The 22,954-nt window shown below is 38.6% G+C and overlaps 1 protein-coding gene across 5 annotated transcripts in view; it reads left to right on the top strand.

Moving 5' to 3' along the window:
* The first annotated feature begins 1,978 nt into the window (after positions 1 to 1,978).
* Positions 1,979 to 22,954, top strand: part of YAF2 (YY1 associated factor 2) — a 65,210-nt gene continuing 44,234 nt past the window's right edge. For 2 of the 5 annotated variants that reach the window (XM_082849666.1, XM_082849664.1), the window contains exons 1-2: positions 1,979 to 2,063; positions 2,503 to 2,628. In XM_082849666.1, the coding sequence (XP_082705792.1) occupies positions 2,038 to 2,063; positions 2,503 to 2,628 (152 nt within the window). In that variant the 5' untranslated portion in view covers positions 1,979 to 2,037. Of the gene's footprint in view, positions 2,064 to 2,450; positions 2,629 to 4,217; positions 5,484 to 22,954 lie in introns of those variants that run through there. The other 3 variants (XM_082849668.1, XM_082849667.1, XM_082849665.1) reach the window with 3 other exon arrangements.

The raw sequence follows: 22,954 nt of genomic DNA, 5'->3' as shown, positions 1-22,954 counted from the left end.
GGATGTTATATTCTAGCGAAATGGTGATTTGCACGTTGGGGATTTTTAGAGTGCTCCATTTGCTTTTCTTTTGATTTAAAAATACTTTGTGGCCATCACTTTTGCAAGTAGGCCAATTTTTGTTAATCTCCTTGATAATCCATCCAGCTGAGGAATTTAAAAACATCACAATACCTTAGACTTGGAAGAGACCTGAATTGAGATAATAGTTTTAACTCCTTTATCTTACAGATGGAAAAAAGGAAGTGACTTACCTAAATTTACCATTACATTACTGAGAGATTGAAGACTAGGCCTTAGATCTCTGTATGCTTTCCTCAATCATATTCCTCATGGTTTCTGGGTTTCTGAATTGAGGTCTGAGTCATAAGAAGCGATGCTTGCAAAAAACACAGATGGTGCGATGAGTTCAGAAACGGCTGTAGATTGCAAACCTGATTTGGTTAATCAGAAAGCAGGGCTTGAAAATAGAAACAGACTCACAGATATAAAAAACAAACTTGCTACCAAAGGCGAGAGGGAAGCAGGGAGAGACAAATTAGGGGTATGGGATTAATAGATACAAACTACTATGTATAAAGTAGATAAGCAACAAAGATATATTGTACAGCACAGGGAATTATAACCATTATCTTGTTATATTTATAATGGAGTACAATCTGTAAAAATACTGAATCACTATGCTGTAACCTGAAACTAATACTGTGAATCAACTATATTTCAATTTAAAAAAAAAAGCAAGCATGACTTGGTGAAAGACTGACGGCGTATCTGAGCTCTAATCCTGGCCAGTTCATTAAAGAAAACATTTAACCTGGTCCCTAAATTCCTTCTTTCAAATGTAGGAATAGGCTAGTTGATGAGAACATTTGCATAGTACTCTGAGCCCTTTAAAACATGCATTTATGTAAAGAGATTTACAAAGTGCCAGCACATAGTGGTAAAAAGTGTCATTAGGCTAAGAAGTCTCAGAGCCTTAGCAAAGTTCTTGATCAGCGTGGTGACATAATGTTACCTGCATTTATTATTAATCTGGTTGTGAATTACTGAATAGATTGAGGAGGTGGGGCTGGAGCTTCAGAGACCAGTTGGATGGGTTGCCAGAGTCCAGTACAACACGAGGGCATCCAGTACGCTACGGTAATGAGACCTGGGAGGAAAGTGTTCTTAACAACGTTCAGGGCACATGCAATCTCGTTATTTACAAAGAAGAAAAAAGGTTTTATGAGTGTTTTTTGTTGTTGTTTCTTTTTAAAGCAGCTACTGTAGAGGCCTGGGAGGCGAGAAGAGCACATTTGGAATTAAACCAGGGTTAGATTCCTGGCTTTATCCTTTTCTAATTAGGTAATACAGAGGAAGTCACCTAACCTCTCGAGCCTCGGTTTCGTTTCCTCCAAATTAAGGGCGACAATCCCTACTTGGTAGAGCATTTGTGTGCACAAAACCAAGTGGCTTAAGGCACCTAGCAATGGCGCTCACTGGTGGCTGCCGCCTGCCCCCGGGTATCCTTCGAGCTGAGGCTGAGACGCCAAGGACCGCCCAGGCCCGGAAAGCGGTTCTACCTGGAGACCGCAGTCGCGCACTCTGCTCCGGAGTCGGGCTGACCTCTGAACGCCGGCCCCCGCCTTGGACCAGGCTTCGCGCAGGATGACAGAGCATCTCTCGCTGGAGGGGCTCCCAGGATGCCGACAGGAAGCGGGCGGCACCGGGCGGAGAGGCGGTGACCGCGCCTGAGGCTGCGGCGGCCACCCCCACGCGGCAGCCCGCGAACTCGCCGCGAGTGCTGGGCCGCGCTGGCCTCGTTTGAAGTCTCCGGCGCGGCCGCTGGTTGGCGGGCGCGGGTCACGTGGCCCAGGCAGGAGTTTCCCCGACAGCTGGAGGCTGCGTGGGATCCGGCGGCGGCTCCGGAGCTCGGCGGTGCGGCCTTCCCCGCCCCCTCCCTCCTCCCCCGCCCGCTTCCGCCCGTCTTATTATCCTCCTTATTGACAAATAGAGCGGCCGCGGCGGCGACTCTCGGCGTGCGTTTGTAGCCAAGCCATGGGAGACAAGAAGAGCCCCACCAGGTAACAGCGCCCGGGCCCCGGGGCCCGGACTATGCAGGCGGCGGGGCCCTTGCGCCGGGCTTCAGGCGGCCGCCTCGCTCGCAGCCCGAGCAGCAGGGCGAAAACGGGGGCGGTGCCGCCGCTGCGCGAGCGCTGCCGCGTGAGGGGCCGGCGCCGGCCGCCCCACAATGGAGTCGCGATGGCGGCGGCCGGAGCGGCAGCTCGGGGTGTCCGAGCGGCGGTGGCGGGGACGGCGGCGGCGGCTGCTGCTGCTGCGGCCGCGCTCACGCCCCCGCCTTCCTGACTCCCCTCCCCCTTCGAGCCGGAGTCTGGCGCGCTGGGGGCCTGCAGGGCTGGGGTGGCGGGACTGGGGCGGGGGGCGAGGCGGGGGCGGCCGCGGGGCCCGGGCGCGGCCCGCTGGTGACCCCGCGCCGCGTCGTGTCCGGGTTGTGTCCTGCAGGCCGAAGCGGCAGCCGAAGCCGTCCTCGGATGAGGGTTACTGGGACTGTAGCGTCTGCACCTTCCGGAACAGCGCCGAGGCCTTCAAGTGCATGATGTGCGATGTGCGGAAGGGCACCTCCACCCGGTGAGTCCCGGGCTTGCCCCGCGCGGCGCCTGCCCACCGGCTCGCGGCGCCGAGGACGCCCCTGCGGCCGCCGCCCCCTCCCGTGACACTGGCAGACCCGGCGGGCGGAGGCGAGCCTGAGGTGGTGGCCGCGATAGGAACTGGGTCAGATTGATTGTGACCCAAGCGATGCTTTGCGGTGAGGGGTAATTGAAGAGGCTGGAACGTTTTTTGCTGCCAAGAGAGAGTAAATTGTTTAAGGGAGGCATTAGCTACTGCGATTTAATTCGTGTCGCTGGGTGTAATGCCCCCCCGCCCCCCACCCCTTCCCCACCACACAGTCCGGATGTAATAACGTTGGCTGCATTGTTGTGTTAGTGTGCAGGAATCAAAGAAAAACCATGAAATCCTCTTTAGGAGCGAAAGATGTAATTTAATGTCGTTCCTCAAAAAAGTATCTGATTATAGAATCCACAACAGATTAAGCTTCCTTTATTTTTAACATAGACGTCTGGAAGGGTCAGATCAGGGGTTTGTGTAGTGTTTTTAATCCCAGGTCCTCTAATATTGTATAAATAAATAGTTGGAGGTGAGCCCAGTCACAGGGACACATTTTTTTCTGAAAGTGTCTGAATATCTTTAGTTTGATTAGATGGCAATCTGTTAGACTATACAAATGGGATAAAATGATCTCTGCTTATTTTCGGTCTTTATTTTATTGTAAGCTTACAGTATGATAAGAGTCTTTTAAAAAACCACTTAAGTGTATTAAGTGGATAAAGAAAATCATTCAGGAAATTCAAAGTCTGGCATTCTTGATCTGCCAACACTTAGTTACTGTGATTTATGGCCTAATATTTAGATGGCATATACTCTTGATTAAAGTCTGTTAGAAACTGGATTATCATGAGAATACTAATGCATTATACTGTTGTTTTTAAAAAGGGCTATACAATAGTAACATTAGAGGAATAAATATATTCAGTAGGAGTTAGATTCCTAAAAATGAGATATCCAGATTTTTAAACACCATTTACAGCATTTTATTAAATTTTTAAATGTGAACACATAAATGGTTGTCAAAACTTGAAATTTTAAGATTTGCTGAGTGAAGCTAGCTGCTTTTGACATACCTGTCTTTTTGTAAACCACGATATGCTTTTCGTATATTAATTCTCATTACATTGGATAAAATATATTAAATATTTTAATCATGTCCTTTAAAAAGCAAATTTTCAAACAGCTGCTAAATTCAAGGGAATATAACAGAACATGCTAAAAAGAAAAAAGTACCATTTGCTAAAATGAATGTGGTAACTATTTTTGGACCCGTGATTTAAGTATTTTGAAAAGCAGAGTATCTTTGTATCTCTAAGTCTATATAAGGTTGGATTTGGCTTAGATTATATTTGTATATCTATGTTAGTACTTTGTACTTTTTAAAACGCTCAATAAGCAATTTTCAGAAAAGGCAGGAACTTTAATGTGGAGACAGTTTTTATAATCTTAATCTCTGGTGCGATATTGTTGCTTTTTGTTGTTCCCTCTCTATTTTCTTGTAGCCACTAGAAAAATACTGAAACTAGAAGAGCCTGTATGTTTATTTGCAGGGACAGCAAGGAAGGGGGGAAGCTGGTGTCCTACTCCACAGCCAGTCTTGGGGTTAGAGGAACCCTGAGAAATAGAGTAGGTGGTGGCAGCTCAGAAGAGAAGAAACAGGCCGAATACCTGGCACCTGGAAGAAGAAGGAATATAGTGCACAGGGGAGTTGGCCCAGGACAGAGAAGTGGGCCTAGTTTAAAAGAGGCTTGAGGCCCACATGGGGGCCCCTGACATTTCTTACCAGTACATCTGAGCTCTTATAGATCCAATTTTTAGTGGTGGAAACATTACTTGAGAAGGACTCAGAGAAGCATTGTCATTTGGATTGAAACTGAAGAGGCTCTGGGCAACTCACCAGAAGTCTAAGGGACACTCTGTTCCTAAAAGTAAGTGTTCTACACTACGACCCTCTCAGCTTCTTCCTTCCTCTCTCTGAATTTGTCTCTTCTCTTTTGATTTTGGCCCTAAGTTAAACCTAAGAGCTCTAATTTCTCTGTTACCTGTTATTTTTCTCCCGTTGTTTCTGAAATTCAGAGTGGAATCCATGTTTGGGTAGAACAATGGAACAGGGCACTGTTAATAGGGCAGATATTGATTGTACCACAAAATATTTGTCTCTCTGGTAATATTAGAAAAACAGGATTAAAGGGCTACATAACACTGGAGAAGCAAAAGTTTCAGTAGTTAGAAGAAATAATTCTCTACGACTGACATGTTAATTAGCAGTTAGGGTAATTTCAAGAATAAGGTTGGCAATTACTAAAGCAGGGACTGGATAGCTGCAGAGCCCAGGGATGCAGTTTGCTAATTACTTGTTTTTGTGACTGACAAACAGGACTCGAATCCCTTGGGTCAGACTCACCTTTGAACTGATTTTGTCTTAGTCACCAAATGTGAGGCCAAGTCTAAGCCAATCCCAGAAATTTGAAAAATCTTTTCTTTTTAAACCTCCAGAGAAGATGGAGTCCATGACCTCCCTTTTTTTCTTTTCTTTTTTTTTTTTTTGTGGTACGCGGGCCACTCACTGCTGTGGCCTCTCCGTTGCGGAGCACAGGCTCTGGACGCGCAGGCTCAGCGGCCATGGCTCACGGGCCTAGCCGCTCCGCGGCATGTGGGATCTTCCCGGACCGGGGCACAAACCCGTGTCCCCTGCATCGGCAGGCGGACTTGCAACCACTGCGCCACCAGGGAAGCCCCATGACCTCCCTTTAAAGTCTTTCTGACAGTCTTTTTTGTTTAAAGGATATCTGATTCAAATCCTTTATATTGCAACAGATGACCTTTTCCTTTGGCAATATCCCTGGTAGGTCATGTTCTTCTGCAGAATAACTGTATGGAATTGAAATGAGGTTATATTGATAGCAGTATTTCAAAATGAAATGTGATTTGAAGTAGCTTCAATTCCTAAATTGATAAATTATATTCTTTAAGTGTATGCCATTTCTCTGATTGAATTTTAATTTTGTACTTGCTGGCCTTAATTAGTTTAAATTTCACTAATCTTTTTTAAAATCTAGAATCTAAATAACTAGATAGTTCAAAACTGAAGTTTTCTACAATGTGCTTTTGTGAAAGAATCAATGATAAATGTCAAACTGACAGGAAAAATGTAAAAATGAAAAAGTTACAGTGACAATTATTTTCAAAGGTACTACACAATTTCCTTCATCTTTATATTTGAAATTCTTTTAACGCAGTAAGTGTCTCAAATATAAACCTAAGAAACTTTAAGAAATCAAGAACCATTCTGAATCATCAGAGAAAAAGAAATATTTAGTATAGTGTGTGTGAGGGTAGTACAATCAATGTATTGAGTTAGACTAGTATCTTATTGCCACTTCATATAGGAATAGAAATTAATGCTTAATTCAGATCGCAGATAGTTAAAAATGAAAATGTTAGAGCTATTTGTTTTGTTTTTGAACTGTGATCTAAATGAGAACCCATAAAACACCTAGTCCAGAGCAAGCTTTCAAATGTAATTTCAAGCATAACAGGTAATGTTATATTTTCTCAGGATAAATTGTAGTAGTCCCTTTAGGTTTCTCAGAGATGTTATGTTAGAGAACGATGAGAAAGATTTCACATATTAGCAAGAGTACTAGGTGTTATACTAGGAGTCTGGCAGTGAATTCTTGTCTCATTTCAACCACTTCAACATTCAGCAGTTTTTATTGAACGTCTTACTTTGTACGAGGGCTGAGCTAGGTACTAGACATACAGTGGTGGGCAAAATAGATGTTTGTTTCTTCTGTAAAATTTTATGATTTGCTGTGAATTCAGAAACACTTTGAATTGTAACCAACTCTGTACATGAGGTAGTATTAGCAAAACTTTATGTATGAGCTGAAGAGGTGAAATTTTCTTGTTAAAAGAAATAGTGTTTATAATTGAACAAGTATTATGGTTAGGATCTGACTGTTGTTAAAAAGAATGAGTTATTTCAGCTTCTATAAAATGGAAGTAAACAATATAAAATTCATATTTTGAAGAAAATTAAAACAGTTATCATCTGGTAAAACTCTTTTCCAGTATCATTGTTGTCTTGTCGTACTTGCTTTCTGTCTTGTAATTTGAGGCTTGGCACAGATTCTCCTAGACTCTTGGTGTGGGAATGTGAGAAAAGAATTGCGGACCATCTCAGTCAGTCTGTTTTTCAGAATGCAGAGTTCTGAGCCTCCCTTACCTGAGGAGCCTTTCCAGCTACCACACAGGTGTTGTTCAGAGACTCCTTATTCTAGGAGGTTGGTTGGTTTGTTTTTCTCTCTACATCTTGGGTTAGAGTAGTCACATGGGTTCATTGTTTAAGAGAAATTTTGAAAGTGATTAGTGTTTGGATAGTAGTGGCTTTCAAAGTGTGATCTGATGAACCCTGAGGGTCCCTGAGGACCTTTTAGGGAGTTCATAATCATACTAAGATGTTATTTGCCTTTTTCACTGTGTTGACACTTGAGGAGGTTGTGCAGAGGCAGTGCTGAGTAAAACTGCTGGCTCTTTAGCATAAATCAAAGCAGTGGCACCACATTGCTATATTCATCGTAATCTTCACCACCATGCACATGCAGTAAAAATAATGCTAGTTTCACTTAAGAATATTGTTCACGAAGCAGTAAAAATGACTAATTTTAGCAAGTCTTGTGTCTTCTTTAATATTCTGTCTGATGAACTGGGAAGTACAAGTAAAGCACTCCTGCTGCAACCAAACTAGTGTGGGTGAGTCGCGGGAGAGCAGTTGGAGTTGTTTGTAGTTGTTTGAGTTTTGAGCAGATCTAGCTTTTTTCATAGAACGTTATTTTTATTTGAGAGAATGCCTGGCAAACTGTGGTTATTCAGACTTGGATATTTAGCAGTTTTCTCAAAAATGAACACAGTAAGTTTGTCACTTCGGAGAAAACAATTGATAATATTTGTTGCCAATGATAAAAACTGAGCTTTCAAGTGAAAATTAAAATTTTTGAAAGCTTGTAACCACTACAGTGAGCTTAAGAGCTTCCTAGTAGTTTAAAGATGAGATCAGATGGTTATGTCAATGAATGTAATTTCTGATATTTTATTATGTGGTTTGTCAACATTTGGAAAATTTGCATCACTCAGTAAACCAGTATTTCCCAGTAACCAATGTATGATGTTACAAAACCATGCATAGATAATCCACTCAAAGTATAAAATAAACCAATGAATTTTAAGGGAACACTATGAAAACTTCATTGACGTGCTTCCAGATTTCACATGCAGCTAACGTTTGAGAAACAGATCTTTGTTGTGCTTTTATTTAGTATCAAAGAAGAATATCCACAATTATCTGAAAAGCCTATTAAAATACTCCTCCCTTTTTCAACTACATAGTTGTGGGAGTCGAGATTTTCTTCATATTCTTGAAACAAAACAACACATTGCAACAAATTGAATGCAGAAGGAGATATGACAATCCAGATGTCTTCTTTTAAGCTGGGTAGTTGAGTACCGCTAAGCTAAAAATACACAATTACAACTCTTCACACAAAGTTATCTTTGTTTTGGAAAATATAGGGTTTTCTCATAAAAGTATATTATATTAAAATATGATTTTTAAAAAATGAAATAATGTATATTTAAGTTTTTTCTCAGTTTTTATTTTTGATATAGTAATTTATTTCTTGATTTAGATAAGACCTAGATAAACAAAAGCTCTTTTAACTTTTGAGAGTATAAAGAGTTCCTGAGAGCAAAAAGTTTATACACTATTGGCATAGAGTCTTATTATCTTTGGTTTCTGTATACAGCAGGTTTACTTCGGCAGGCATTCTTTCCCTTTCCTTTATCCTTTGTTGAGTGAGAGCTCTGATATAACCTAGTGACCTAGTTGTTAAACTCAGGGACCTAATCTCAGTCTTCTTTCCATGTCACCTTGGTAGTATTTGATGTTGGCAGCCTTTTTTTTTTTTTTTGCGGTACTTGGGCCTCTCACTGCTGTGGCCTCTTCCGTTGTGGAGCACAGGCTCCGGATGCTCAGGCTCAGCGGCCATGGCTCACGGGCCCAGCCGCTCCGTGGCATGTGGGATCTTCCCGGACCGGGGCACGAACCCGTGTCCCCTGCATCGGCAGGCAGACTCTCAACCACTGCACCACCAGGGAAGCCCTCCAATAACTTTTGAGATTATATTTGTAACAATATTACCAGATTATTTTGTCCATAATTTGTAGGTATTTATTGATTCAGCATTATTTTTATTTTCAAAATTTTGCTTCATATTTTGATACTGTGTTATTTGATTAAAAGCACAATTTTTACAGTTAGATGAGTAACTGAGATGAGTGATTCTGAGTATTTAAACACGGGAATAGTATTTTTATAACAGTATTTGATTATTTTGAAGATTAAATAAAAACATAAAGAACTTAGCACATCTTACCATATTTTATTCTTATACACATTCTCAAAAGCATGTATGTGTACAAGAGAAAATAAAACTTTTATCTCAGTTTTAGAACATTTTTAGCTTTATCATTTTTTGTATTGACATATAACATTATATAAGTTTCATGTTGTAGCATTATTTCAAGGATGACATTGTACATGAATACCTTAGCATTTTTAAGGTATAACTTTGGAAAATTGTGTATTTATTACCTCACAACATTTTCTTTAGGTCTTGTTATTTAGATTACTGAAATTTACTTAGTATAGCTGAAAATGAGAAGTATTTCTCCTAAACTACTGAAGTCGTGAAAGAGTACAGCATATTATGAAATACATTTTATTACTCGATTAAATTGTGGGTTCTCTGTTAAATGATATTTAAAGTTAAAATAGTTGATGTCAAGAGCCTATCAAAAACTAAAATATACTAAACATAGATTTGTAGTATTTGAGATTGTTTAATTGAAAAATAGTTTATAATTCAGATTTTGCATTTGTTTGAACTACACTGAATTTAAAATTAATGGGATGAATTAAATTTAATTATAATTCAAATGGAAGTAATTTTTACCTTATGATTGAGACAGTATTATGTTATCTATGAACATGTTACTTTCAAAGATAAATCAGTTGTACAAATTAGCAGACACCTATATAACTATAGAAATAGGCAGACGTTGAAAAAAGAATTTTCCCTCATCTTGTGCTTCTTTATTATTTCTAATTGTTCAGTCAAGCTAAAAAGATTAGTCATTGATATCTTTCTAGAATTTGTTATTTTGCCTTGCTCGTTAACTGCTTATTCTTCAAGATCCAGCTCACATATCTAGTCCCTGTGACATTCTCCTAAGCCCATCCCAGACTTGCATTCCTTTGTGTTTTTTGTTGATATCTCTGATTGTGACCTCTATCTAACTTCAGCATTTCCTCATAAACCCAGAGTTGATTTTGTCTTTCTTATGAAGCTGAGTATTCTCTCTCAATGGGACAAATTAGCGTGAGAGAGGAGGATGGCTGTATTCTCTTCCTGGAATTAGTTCCTCAAAGTCAATTTGTGACGCTTACCTTTATTCTATCATTTAGCATACTATGGTTCTGTTAGATGTACGCATTTACTCTCATTATGAGCTTCTTAAGAGGAATATGAGTTTTTCATTATCTTTTTCGAAGATGTTTAACCAAGTGCCTGGGAAATAATAGGTGTTCAGTAAAGTTTTGTTGAAAGAGGAATATAGGTATTAGAAAAGAAGTTATTATTTTTTTTAAATAAGCTTTGAAAAAGTTGGAATTCTGATACAGGTTAAGTCATTATTTGGAAAAGAACCCTCCTATATACATGTGTGAATTATTGGAAATAAATTATCAGAAGTGAACAAAATTCTAGAATTCTGCACACGCTTATTCTAGGTTTCTTTGCTTATTCCTCTTTCCTTCAAGGTTAGATATCTGGCCAACATACTTTGGTAGAAAGATTAGCATTCTGTGGGGTATCAAGTTTTCATTCAATGAAACCTTAGGTGTTTTTTTTTTTAAAGACACATTTTCCTTAAATAATTATCTTTTATAACTTGTAATGTTAGTGGTTTTACAAGTGTGTAAAATATTATTATGTCATCGTGACTTTGAAACTAAATTATTCATTTAACAAATATTTACTGAACACTTAACAGTGTTTATTGGCTTTCATGATTGCCAAAATCTCTACCTTTTGTTATATATGACCTGTGGTTGATAATCATCTGTTTTAAAAGATTCAGTAGGGGGGCTTCCCTGGTGGCGCAGTGGTTGAGAGTCCGCCTGCCGATGCAGGGGACACGGGTTCGTGCCCCGGTCCGGGAGGACACCACAAGCCGCTGAGTGGCTCGGCCCGTGAGCCATGGCCGCTGAGCCTGCACGTCCGGAGCCTGTGCTCCGCGACGGGAGAGGCCGCGACAGTGAGAGGCCCGCGTACCGCAAAAAAAAAAAAAAAGAAAAAAAAAAGATTCAGTAGGCATTTTGTTCTGTAATGTTGTTTATTATGGAAATTTACAGAATTACTGAGAATTTTAGAGCTGGAAGGAACCTTTTAAGAGCTTCCAAAGTGTTTAGTCATTTTCTGAGACAGGCTATTTTTTATTTCTTGAAACCTTAGTGGTAGAGATAAGATAATTTTCAGGGGGAAGATCTTGAGGGGTATGGGGTAGAGATGTTATTATTTAAACTTTTGAAATTGTTGAGGCCACTATTGTTTCCAAACCCTTTCCTCTGGGATTTTCAACTCTGGAGGATTCTTGCTGTCCTGCAGTCTTAGAGAACTGCCAGGTAATGCATAGCAATCTGCTGGGTGAGGTCTTTTCTATTTGTTGGAACTCATGGCTCTAGCTTAGTAGCCTCTTGACAAGTAAGACCTGTTCAAGGTCAATAGTTGGTTAGTGCTAGATTCAAATGTTTGGATTTCTAAGTCCTTTTTATTACCTTGCTGTGGTAGCATTCAAATTTGTAGCAAGTAACTTCTTAAGGATTTCTTCTTGTAAATTTCATTATACCTGCATCTAGTGCTGTACATCTTGAGAACTTCTAACATTAAACCTACTACTTACAACTGATATAAGAACTTATGTTAAAATCTGGGCTAGCACTATAGTGAATGAAAAACAAAATGACAGTCGGTTGTTTTCTCTATTTTAAGAAATATTTTTGAAGTTAAAATGTCAAACTTCATTTTGATGTCTTTTACAATAACGTTTATTGTGCTGTATATCTTGACTTCTTTGATATCATAGTATTTCTTAGGAGAAAAATCCCAGTAAATATTATTTCCCTCTTTTATTTGTGATATAAATTCTAAGAATCCCTGATAGTATAACAAATTACAAATTTGAGTGTATGTGAATGTGTGTGTATGATAAAAAATTTGTACAGTTCTCTGACAGTTTTTAGACATGAGCTAAATCACTTCACCTTTACATATTTTATAGTCTGATCAGGGTTCTTTTACACAATATCATCCTTTATAGTATATACTAGCAATGATCAACCTAAAACAGCAGCAAGTAGATTATATTCAATGCCAGAGAAGTAGTTGCTCAGGAAGTAGAGCTCTATGTGTATTTGTAAAGTAGGCAAAGTTGTTTTGGTCGTTTTTTCATCTTTCTCCATCCTTTTCTTTATTTACTTTTTGTCTACCCAGGGCCCAGAGTCTCCTAGCCTACTTTCTAAAATGTTCTCATTCCTTTATTTACTAGAAAATCTTTCCTGTTTTAGGTAAATCTTAATAAAGTAGTAGTTTCAAGTGTGAACGTAAGTAACCTGGGCATGGGGGATAGAATTATTTATTTCTTTAAGATAATAACTCTTTTTCTGATGATAAAAGTATTACATGTTCATTGAAGATACTAAAGTGTAAGGAGGAAAATAAGAATGCCCACCATCATAACATCTCTCAGGCCAGAGAGATGTTAGCACAGCTTTGAACGCACAGCCATCCATTCCTTTAGCCGTACTGTTCTTTCAGGGCCAGCTTTGGGAAGCCTCTTGTGAGAGAGCAAGTTGCAGGAAATAAGGGAGTAAGGAGGAGATGGGTTTGCCAGTAAGAATCAAGTAACAGGTTTCTTGGCGGAGAGAGAGCTGTCCTTCCCTCAAAAGGGCCCAGAGGTTTTGAATTGTGCTCTTTGGAGCCCCGAGATCTCCTGAAATTATCTCAGTGGCTGCCAATGGGAGCAAACAAGTGGGACTTTGTGTTCCCACACTCCACTTCAGCCAGATCATCTATGCTCTTATACATTTTATTTGTTAGGATTTCTCTTAATTTTTATTTCCTAAATGAGTTTTGCTATTAAAACCTTTTTTTTTTTGAGAATCATTGCCCTGTTCCGTCCATTTAGCCTTCTACCACTCAAATTCTGCTCAGCACAGGCTGGATTAATTGTGTGACTAATTCTTAGCCTCACATTTCAAAGGGAAGAGCTAATAATGAGTTTTGTATAATGGTGGGGAGATTTGAAGCTTTTCCCTTTGAAAAGCCTTTTTTCTTTCTCCCTTCTTCCCTGTTCCTTTCCTTTTTTCTCACCCATCTTCTTAGACATTTTGCTTTCTTTTTTAAGACCAAGGCTGATAAGGCCCAGGGCTCTATAATCATTGATTAGATGAGTAATGAGCAATACAACTTACAGATGAAAAATATTTTAAATTCATGATGTCATCAAATTGTACTTTTTGATAAAACTTAAGGCTATTTCATCATCTATATGAATGTGGTTATCAATTTTGCTCAGTATTCCCTTGTTGCCAACTTTTCGTAAACTTAATGTCTCTGATTCACACAGCACTTTTCTGTAATATTCCTTGGTAATTTACATTTTTATTGTAGTCTTGCCATCTTCCAGTTATGTAGGATTTCATTATACATGTTTTTAGTGCAGGAAAATATATCTAGTTTTATTTTTCCACTGTGTATTTGTTTTTAATTTTTATGTGTACTCATGATAATGGAAAGCAGAAAAAAGAAAAGAATGTCGATATTTATGAGTTGCTTGCAATTATGTAGTATAGTGGTGAAGAGTTTTGATTCTGGAGCTCAACTATTTGTGCTTATATATTAGTCTCACCACTTACTGGCTGTGTGAACTTGTGAAAGTTACTAACTTTGAGCCTCAGTTCTTTCAGTTGTAAAATGGAGATGATAATAACAACCAAGTGTTGTGAGGATTAAATGAGATAATTCTTGTAAAGTACTTGGCACAGTGCCTGGCATACAGTAAGTCCTCAAAATATTAGCTGAAACAGTGAAATACATGAATGGTAATATATTAATAGACTTCCATATATAACAGTCCCTATTGTCAAATGTGTGGATTCTAGTGGGTGACTGACAAAACCAGAACATAAGAAGTGTTTTCTACTAAAAAATAATACTTCCACAAATTGCTTCAGGGATATTTTCACCCTCTTACCCTCCTTTCCTCCCTCCCTCTCTGCCTGTTTCTTCTCTTCCCTTCGTGTGTGTGTGTGTGTGTGTGTGTGTGTGTGTGTGTTAAGCTGATGTGTACTGTCACATAAACATTTGGGCCTTACCAGTAAAAGTTTTTACATCTAGAAAGTACTTTGGTAGTGTAATAGTGGTAAGCAGTATATATAGACTTAAGAATTGAATAGTTAAAAGCAGCGTTTTTTTTTTTTTTTAAACTATTTGTCAGAGTTAAAGAGTAAGTCTGCTTTCAAGGTTGGATGGTCAGACGGCATGGTCATGGTCTTTTTTAGGCCACAGTGTCTTGTTTATATTATTTCCTCTGCTTTGTACTCTCTTATCCTCCACAGTTTCTTTCTTATTCTTTATGATTGCTCAAGGCATCATCTCTCTCAAGAAGCATTTCTTTATCCATAGGCCAGAATGAATGCCCTTTCAATTACTCTTAAAGCATTCTGTGCAAAGTGTGATGATTATGTTTACACAGTGTATTGAAAATATTTTATTTTGTTTCTCTCTCCTTCCCTGAACTGTAATTTCCTTGAGAGTAGTGCGACTGGTCCAGAATCACATTTTAGTTTAAATCCCCACCATGCCATTTATGGTCATCTAACCATAGGGCTTTGTGGTGATGATTAAATGTGATAAATGATGTAAGGAACTTAACATAATTTTTAGTTAATAATAATGGTAATAATTGTAAATGATATTACTAAAAAATCCCAGTGTCTGTCATTGTGTCTTGCGTAGGTACTGACAATGCTTAACCGAACTGCAAAGTCTCTTTATCATTTATCTGATTCTGTTGTTGCTTTAAACTGTTTTCCACTTGTTTTTAAGGAACATTTACATCATTTCATTTCATTTCATTTCATTTCATGGGCCTGTGAGTTGGGTAGAGTATGTCTAATTATAACCATTTACTTCATAAAAGAACTTGTGTCAACCTAAATTACCTTCATACTCAACTTTTTCAGCAGTTTAAAAAATGTTTTCTTTTGTCATCGACACAATACATAGTTGAAACCACAGCAAGTAGCATTTTATTCTAAGTTGTGATTATTGTGTTGAATCTTAACTAGCGGTAGAGAAACCATTTGGTGGAAGCTGTTGCAGTCGTCTAGGCAAGAGACAGTAGTGGCCCCAACAAGGATAATGCCAGTAGGAGAGAGAAGTGAATGGATTCTAGATATGTTTAGTAGAAAATGTATAGGACTTGATGGATGGTTGGATATGGTTGTGAGAGATAGGAATTTGGGTTTTAGAGAGGGAAGAATCAAGGATAAATCCCAGGATTCTGGCTTAATTATGCAGCTAGGTAAATGGTGGTACTTGTCACTAACCAGAAACAAGAGGAAGGACAGGTTTCGGGGAAGGTAGTGGTTCACTTTTAGGTTTGTTGAATTTCAAGCATCTGAGAGAAATCTGAGAAGGGGGATCTATGAGGCAGTTGGATATGTGGGGCTTAAGCTTAGGAAGGAGATGAGGGCTATAAATACATGTTTGTTAGTCATCAGCATACATGACCAAATTGAAGCCATGGGAGTGAGACAGATCAAGGAAAGAATAGATAGAACAGCATGAGAAAAGAGAACCCAGGACAGAAACTTGAGAAATATCATCACTTCCTTGTGGTGGTGGAAGAAGGGAATCCTACAAAGATGAAGAAAGAAATAGAGGAGAAAGAAAAATTAAGTAGGGAGTGAGAAGCCCAGGAGAGTGTAATGTTATGGGAATAGAGGGAAGAGAATATTTTCAAAAGGAGGGGATGTGGTTGGCCATGGCAAATGGCTTTTACTTTCATCAGAATCTTAATTTTTCCTTTGCATTCTGTGTAATGTTTATTTTAACAAGTGTTGCATTAACATTTATATTTTAAATTGTAACAAGATTATAATCCTGCATAGTGCTTGCACTAAGCTTTCCATGGTAGTTACAGCAGTTCTAAATTATATCTAATAAAGGAGATTAATAATGGTAGGTCAGGAGATGAGTAAAATTATGTTACTAACTAACTTGTTTCAAGGAAGAGTGCTCTAATGATCTAGAGCATTCTTATCTAAATATCACCAAGCCTCTACTTTTACAGGTAACTCCTGGTTATAGAAATTAATAGAATTAATTTAAAAAATTGGGTCCATGTTGGTATCAAGAATTTTTTAAGTGGTAAGTGCAACAACTTGGAACGCTTTCTTGGAAAACTGCATAGAGGGAGAGTGTATAGTTTGAAGAAGTCCTTATCTTCTGTTTTTAGAAGGAATGAATCATAGCATTAGGTCAGCTAACCAAGCAAATCACAGCACTTTTCATAAAACTGTACAGTATATTTGGTCTGTGAAGTGGTAGTCATTGCGGAGTATATGGGATTTGATGTGATCCATGTTTCAGATTTTTTTTTTTTTTTTGCGGTACACGGGCTTCTCACTCTTGTGGTCTCTCCCGTTGCGGAGCACAGGCTCTGGACGCGCAGGCTCAGCGGCCATGGCTCACGGGCCCAGCATGTGGGATCCACCCGGACTGGGGCACCAACCCGTGTCCCCTGCATCGGCAGGCGGACTCTCAACCACTGCGCCACCAGGGAAGCCCCATGATTCAGATTTTTTTTAAGGCAAAAAATAATTTTGTGACCTTTTAATGCCATGCTAGACAAGCTCTAATAAGCCCACTTGTGGGTTATCTCTTTTGAGAAGTATAAGTTCATTTAACTTAATATCCATAATTCAGATTTTATAAGTGCTGAATAACAAAGTTATTATTTAGAATATAGTCAGTAGGTTGCACTATTACTGTTGACCTCAGACTATTTGAAACGTATTATACTAGAAAAATTTGCCATTGTTTTATAAATCAGTTTTACAGGACTTCCCTGGTGGCACAGTGGTTAAAAATCTGCCTGCCAGTGCAGGGGACATGAGTTTGAGCCCTGGTCCGGGAAGATCCTACATGCCACGGAGTAACTAAGCCCGTGCGCCACGACTACTGAGCCTGCGCTCTAGAGCCCGCAAGTCACAACTACTGAAGCCCACATGCCTAGAGCCCGTGCTCTGCAACAAGAGAAGCCACCGCAATAGAAGCCCACGCAATGCAATGAAGAGTAGCCCCCGCTTGCCGCAACTAGAGAAAGCCCATGTGCAGCAACAAAGATCCAGTGCAGCCAAAATAAAAATAAAATAAATAAATTTGTTTAAAAATAAATAACTGTTTTACATCAAGAATATGCACTTATGTTTTAGAGACAGTTATTAAGAATTGATTTGAAAATTAATACAGGGCTTAGAATCTCGTTAGATTAATTTTAATATGGTCAGAAAAGGTGAGAAAAAGAATTTGAAACTGCAAAGTAAAAGATTGATTTCCTTATCGTGTTGACATAATTGTTGACATTCAGAGTATTGTTAGCTGTTATTTTTGTGTATTGGGTTGGCCAAAAAGTGCCTTTGGTTTTTAAGTAAAAATAAAAGACATGTTTTTCATTTTTACCAAGAACTTTATTGAACAACATATTCACCCTTTTGTTCCACTACCTTCTGCCATTTTTCAGGCAACTTCGTAATTCTGTCTTCCCAAAACTTTTTTATCTTTTTGAGCAAAGAACTGTTCCAGGTGCCTTTTACAGTCTTCCAGGGAATTGAAATTTTGTCCATTAAGAGAATTTTGTAAAGACTGAAATAAACGGAAATCTGAAGGTGCCATGTCTGGTGAATACGGCGGATGAATCAGAACTTCTCAGCCAAGCTGTAACAGTTTTTGCCTGGTCGTCAAAGAAACACACAGTCTTGTGTTATCCTGATGGAAGGTTATGCGTTTTCTGTTGACTAATATCAGACGCTTTTTGTCGAGTGCTGCTTTCACTTGGTCTAATTGGGAGCAGTACTTGTTGGAATTAATTGTTTGGTTTTCCAGAAGGAGCTCATATTAGAGGACTCCCTTCCAATCCCACCATATACACAACATCACTTTCTTTGGATGAAGACTGGCCTTTGGTGTGGTTGGTGGTGGTTCATTTCTCTTGCCCCACAATCTCTTCTGTTCCACATTATTGTACAGTATCCACTTTTCATTACCTGTCACAATTTGTTTTCAAAACGGAATGTTTTCATTATGTTTCAGTAGAGAATCTCATGTGGAAATACAGTCAGGAAGGTTTTTTCACTTAACTTACGTGGAACCCAAACATCAAAACGATTAACATAACCAAGCTGGTGCAAATGTTTTTCAACGCTTAATTTGGATATTTTGAGTATGTTGGCTATTTCCCGCGTGGTATATCGTTGATTGTTCTCAATTAATGTCTCGATTTGATCAACTTCAACTGGTCTACCTGACCGTGGAGCATCGTCCAGTGAGAAATCTCCAGCATGAAACTTCAGAAAACTGCACAAATCTTTTTTGTGTGTTTCAGTTGCGTTTTTACCTTTCTTGAAACAATAAAACATAATATGCCGAAAATGTTGCTTATTTTCTTCCATCTTCAGTATTAAAATGGCTACACAGGGGCTTCCCTGGTGGCGCAGTGGTTGAGAGTCCGCCTGCCGATGCGGGGGACGCGGGTTTGTGCCCCGGTCCGGGAGGATCCCACGTGCCGCGGGGCGGCTGGGCCCGTGAGCCATGACCGCTGAGCCTGCGCGTCCGGAGCCTGTGCTCCGCAACGGGAGAGGCCACGGCGATGAGAGGCCCGCGTACCGCAAAAAAAAAAAAGGCTACACAGAAATTCACCAGTTTGACAAGTCTTTTTTAAAAGGCACGCTGATATGACAGCTGTCACATACAGTCTAACAAAATTGTTTCGAATGAAGTTAAAGACAACTAAGTGCTACTAGAGCCATCTTATGGAAAAAACCGAACGAACGTTTTGGCCAACCGATCTTTAACTTGGATACTAACTATAATTAGCTAATGAAGGACTAATGCTTCTCACATTTTGGACTAGGATCAGGAAAATGTTTCCTGGAACCAGAAACTATTAAGAATAGAGGATATTACTTTTCTACAGAAGTATCCCATTTTAAGATACGGTTTATAAAATGTGGTGCTTAATTATGGGACTAGGGTATTTGTCAAATTAGGAAGATCAGAATATTGTTGAAGATCAATTAATGTGATTAAGGTATCCTTAGGAAGAATGACTAGAACACAAAATAATATAAAAAGAGAAACCACACAGCCAACTGGTTAGTGTTTAGCATAGTACAGGAGGTGGTAGGAAGTGAGAGATGTTATTTGGCGGTTGCTAGAATGGTGCTTTATTCTGGAGTTGTAGTAATGTAGGCTTCTTTATATTTAAGTTAACTGCATCTTAAACTTTAAAAAATTTCAGTTAAAAAAAGTAGCTTGTAGACACAACAACCAATTTTCAGGGCTGCTGCATACTTAGACTGTGTGCATTATGCAGTTCTTTGTAATGCTTTGGTTCTGTCCAGATTTGTTGGGAAGGAAATGCCCTGGAAGGTGGTGTGTGGTTTATTAATCAGTTTGAGGAGGTTGGTTGGTATAGTTCAGTTGAGTCTTACCTGCTTTAGCTTTAGGTTGAATTTTTGGACCTAAAAACCAAGAACCAAATTCCAAATTGGGCCCCCACCCATTAACTCATATTTTCTGTGAGTTCCTTTTTAGGAACCTAATTAATAGTCACTTTGCAACTTTTAGCTTAATACTGATTACTTTGTAATGCTTTCCATATTAGTTACCTGTTGCTTTATAACAAGTTACCACAAAACTCAGTGGCCAAAAACAATCAGCATTTATTATCTTCTCTCCCTCCCTCCCTCTCTCCCTTCCTTCCTTTCTTGCTCCTTTCCTTCCTTGTCAAGAATTCAGAAGCCATTTAGCAGGTGGTTCTGGCTCAGGATCTCTCAGCTTCAACTGAGGGAGGATCCACAGCTAAGCTCACTCAGGGTTGTCAGCAGGCCTTAGAATACCTGCTTCCAGCTGTTGGCAGGCCTCAGGACTCTGGTTGTTGGCCAGATACATTAATTTATTGGTCATGTGGGCCTGTCCATGGGGCTGCTCACAACATGGCAGCTTGCTTACCCCAAAGCAAGATATCTGGGTGAAAGTCACCAAAATGGGAGCCACTGTCTTTTTATAACCTAATTTTGGGAGTGACATCCATTACTTCTGCCAAATTCTGTTCCTTAGAAGTGAGTCACTAAATCCAGCCCATACTCAGAGGGAGGTGATTATACAGAAGGGCATGCATACCAGGAGGTGGGATCATTGTGGACCATCTTAAAAGGCTGCTCATCACACAGTCCTTTAAAGTTTAAAACTTTTTGTGGTTGTTGCAGAATTCTTTCCTGAAAGGGAAGCTTATGGAGGAAACCCAAAATATAAAATAGATAAATGGAGAGCTGTTCTGTCCAGAGCAGTGGTTCTAGGGACCTAGAGCTTACCTGCTAGCATCCCTCCACTTCAGCTTTTCTGAACAGATTGAATATTAGTATCTTTACTGTCTAATGTCAGTCAAGAACATGAATATGTACTATTTTTCTCATACTTTTAGAATTTGTCAGCAGTTGCAGTTCTAAAATTCTAGCTTATAAATAAAAATCGGGTATTGGAACATTGAAAATGATTTGTGTAAATGTTTCTGGCAACTTTAACGGTCTGAGGAGCTTTCTTTACTAGTAAATCTAATGAAATGACTGATTTTGTAATATTAGCAGATATAATTTCTATATTGGTAGGATAATGATAGTGATTTACTTAGTAACTACTGTCTAGAATGTTTCTTAACTATTTCCAAATTATATGTATTTTTGTATAAGTGGTATTTGCACTTTTAATATTCATGTGTTCTTGTATCTCTTTCATGCTGCACATCGTGATTCCTAATCAATACCATAAATTACTTATTTTCTTTATCTTGCAATATAAAGAATATAGTCTCAAAATAATAGTACAGTCATCCCTTGGAATCTGTGGGGGATTGGTTCTGGGACCCTCTTGGTTACCAAAATCTGAAGATGCTCAAGTCCCTTACTAAAATGGTGTAGGAGTTAAACATAAACCTGCATACATCCTCCCATATACTTTAAATCATCTCTGGGTTACTTATAATTCCTAATACAATATAAGTGCTATGTAAATAGTTGTTAGCATGTTTTGCTTTTTGGAACTTTGTAGAATTTTTTTTCCGAATATTTTTGATGTATGGTTGGTTGAATCTGTGGATGCAGAACCCCTGGATAAAGAGAGCCAGCTGTACCAAAATTAATACAAACACTAAATCTCTAAACTTAGAATTTTTTAAATAGTTCTTTAAAGATATATAAAATCATTTGAAAATAATTCCGTTTCTGGGTGGTTATGTTACAATTTGATATATGGTTAGATTCCAGGCATGGTTTTTAAATGCATTACTTATATTTTTATTAACTTAATCCTCACAATTGCTCTGTGAAGTAGGTTCTGCTGTTACCCCTATTTTACAGATAAATACAGTTTTTTCCATCTTGATTTTAGGTTAATTTATGTTAAGAAAATAGTACTCTTTTTGTTTGTTTCTTTATGGGTTCATGTAGAGCTAAGTAGTGGATAAGGCTGAAGGAAAGGAAAATTTAATTAAGAAACGGATTATCTGATGAGCTGTTTAAGGAGCAAAAAAGGATGACAGTTTCTGTAAATAACATTATTTAGTAAGTAAGTGTATAATTCACTTTTGACCTTGTTTTGGTTAACTGAGGTACACACATCCCCCCATATTTATGAATCATCAATAATGTCACTGAAATATGTGTGAATATATGTATAATGTTGAATTTTATTACACTGCTAAAGGATTTCAATTCCAGGATTTACCACGAACAACTTTCCACAGCTATAATACCTTACATTAGAATTTTAAATCTTAATTGAAAGTTAGAAAATAATGTACTTGGAATCACAAAACCAGTTGTAATTTAAGTTGCTTCTGGCCAAAATATAATGTCTAAACTAATGGGTAGTAGTGGAAGTGAAAGTTAGCTAAATAACTCTTTTTTTCTGAACAGTTCTTTGAAAAGTTCAAATTGATTTTATGCAATAGATTCTCATTAGTGAAACACTTGATTAGGTTCTTGATTACTAAGGAGTACGTTTTTGTGGATGGGCGTTACAATTATTAGAGCTTACAGAGAATACTTTTGAATAGAGTATCCTAATTTCTGGAATTTCTTTTCTCAGCTGTTCTGATAAAATCCATCTTAGTTTCGCTTATGCTATGATAACAACAACAAACAGCTTTGAATGCTGGTCTCTTAAGTGAACCTTTTGGTTACCTTAAAATATTTTCAAGATATTTTGATTCTCAAATTATTTTTTAAAATGCACTCGATTTTATTTTCAGTTCATAAGATCTGAGTCTAAATGGAGACTGCATGTGTTACTATGAATTAAAATTGGAAGTTATTTAGTTCTTAATGACAACTTTTATACTAGCTTATACCATAAGGATAAAATATTTGGATTATTGCTCCTGTATCTGTTGCATCAATCCAAACACGTAGAACCTTCATGCCATGTACTTGCTTACTTTTCAGGGAACAGATGTTAACTAGGAATCTAGTTAACTAGATGGCCCTTTTGGCGTTTATCTCTGTATTACAGTTAGAAATTGAGTTCTGTGTAGTGCCCCTGTTTGCCTGAGTGGGTCATTTGAAAGCTAATGCATTAAGCAGCTCATGCAGCTCAATATCAAAAAAACAAACAACCCAATCCAGAAATGGGAAGAAGACCTAAATAGACATTTCTCCAAAGAAGATATACAGACTGCCAACAAACACATGAAAGGATGTTCAACATCACTAATCATTAGAGAAATACAAATCAAAACTGCAATGAGGTATCACCTCACACCAGTCAGAATGGCCATCACAAAAAATCCACAAACAACAAATGCTGGAGAGGGTGTGGAGAAAATG

The sequence above is a fragment of the Leucopleurus acutus genome, assembly GCF_964270905.1.
Source record: "Leucopleurus acutus genome assembly, chromosome: 11".
Classification (NCBI taxonomy): domain Eukaryota; kingdom Metazoa; phylum Chordata; class Mammalia; order Artiodactyla; family Delphinidae; genus Leucopleurus; species Leucopleurus acutus.
This window is presented reverse-complemented; position numbering and strand designations above follow the sequence as displayed.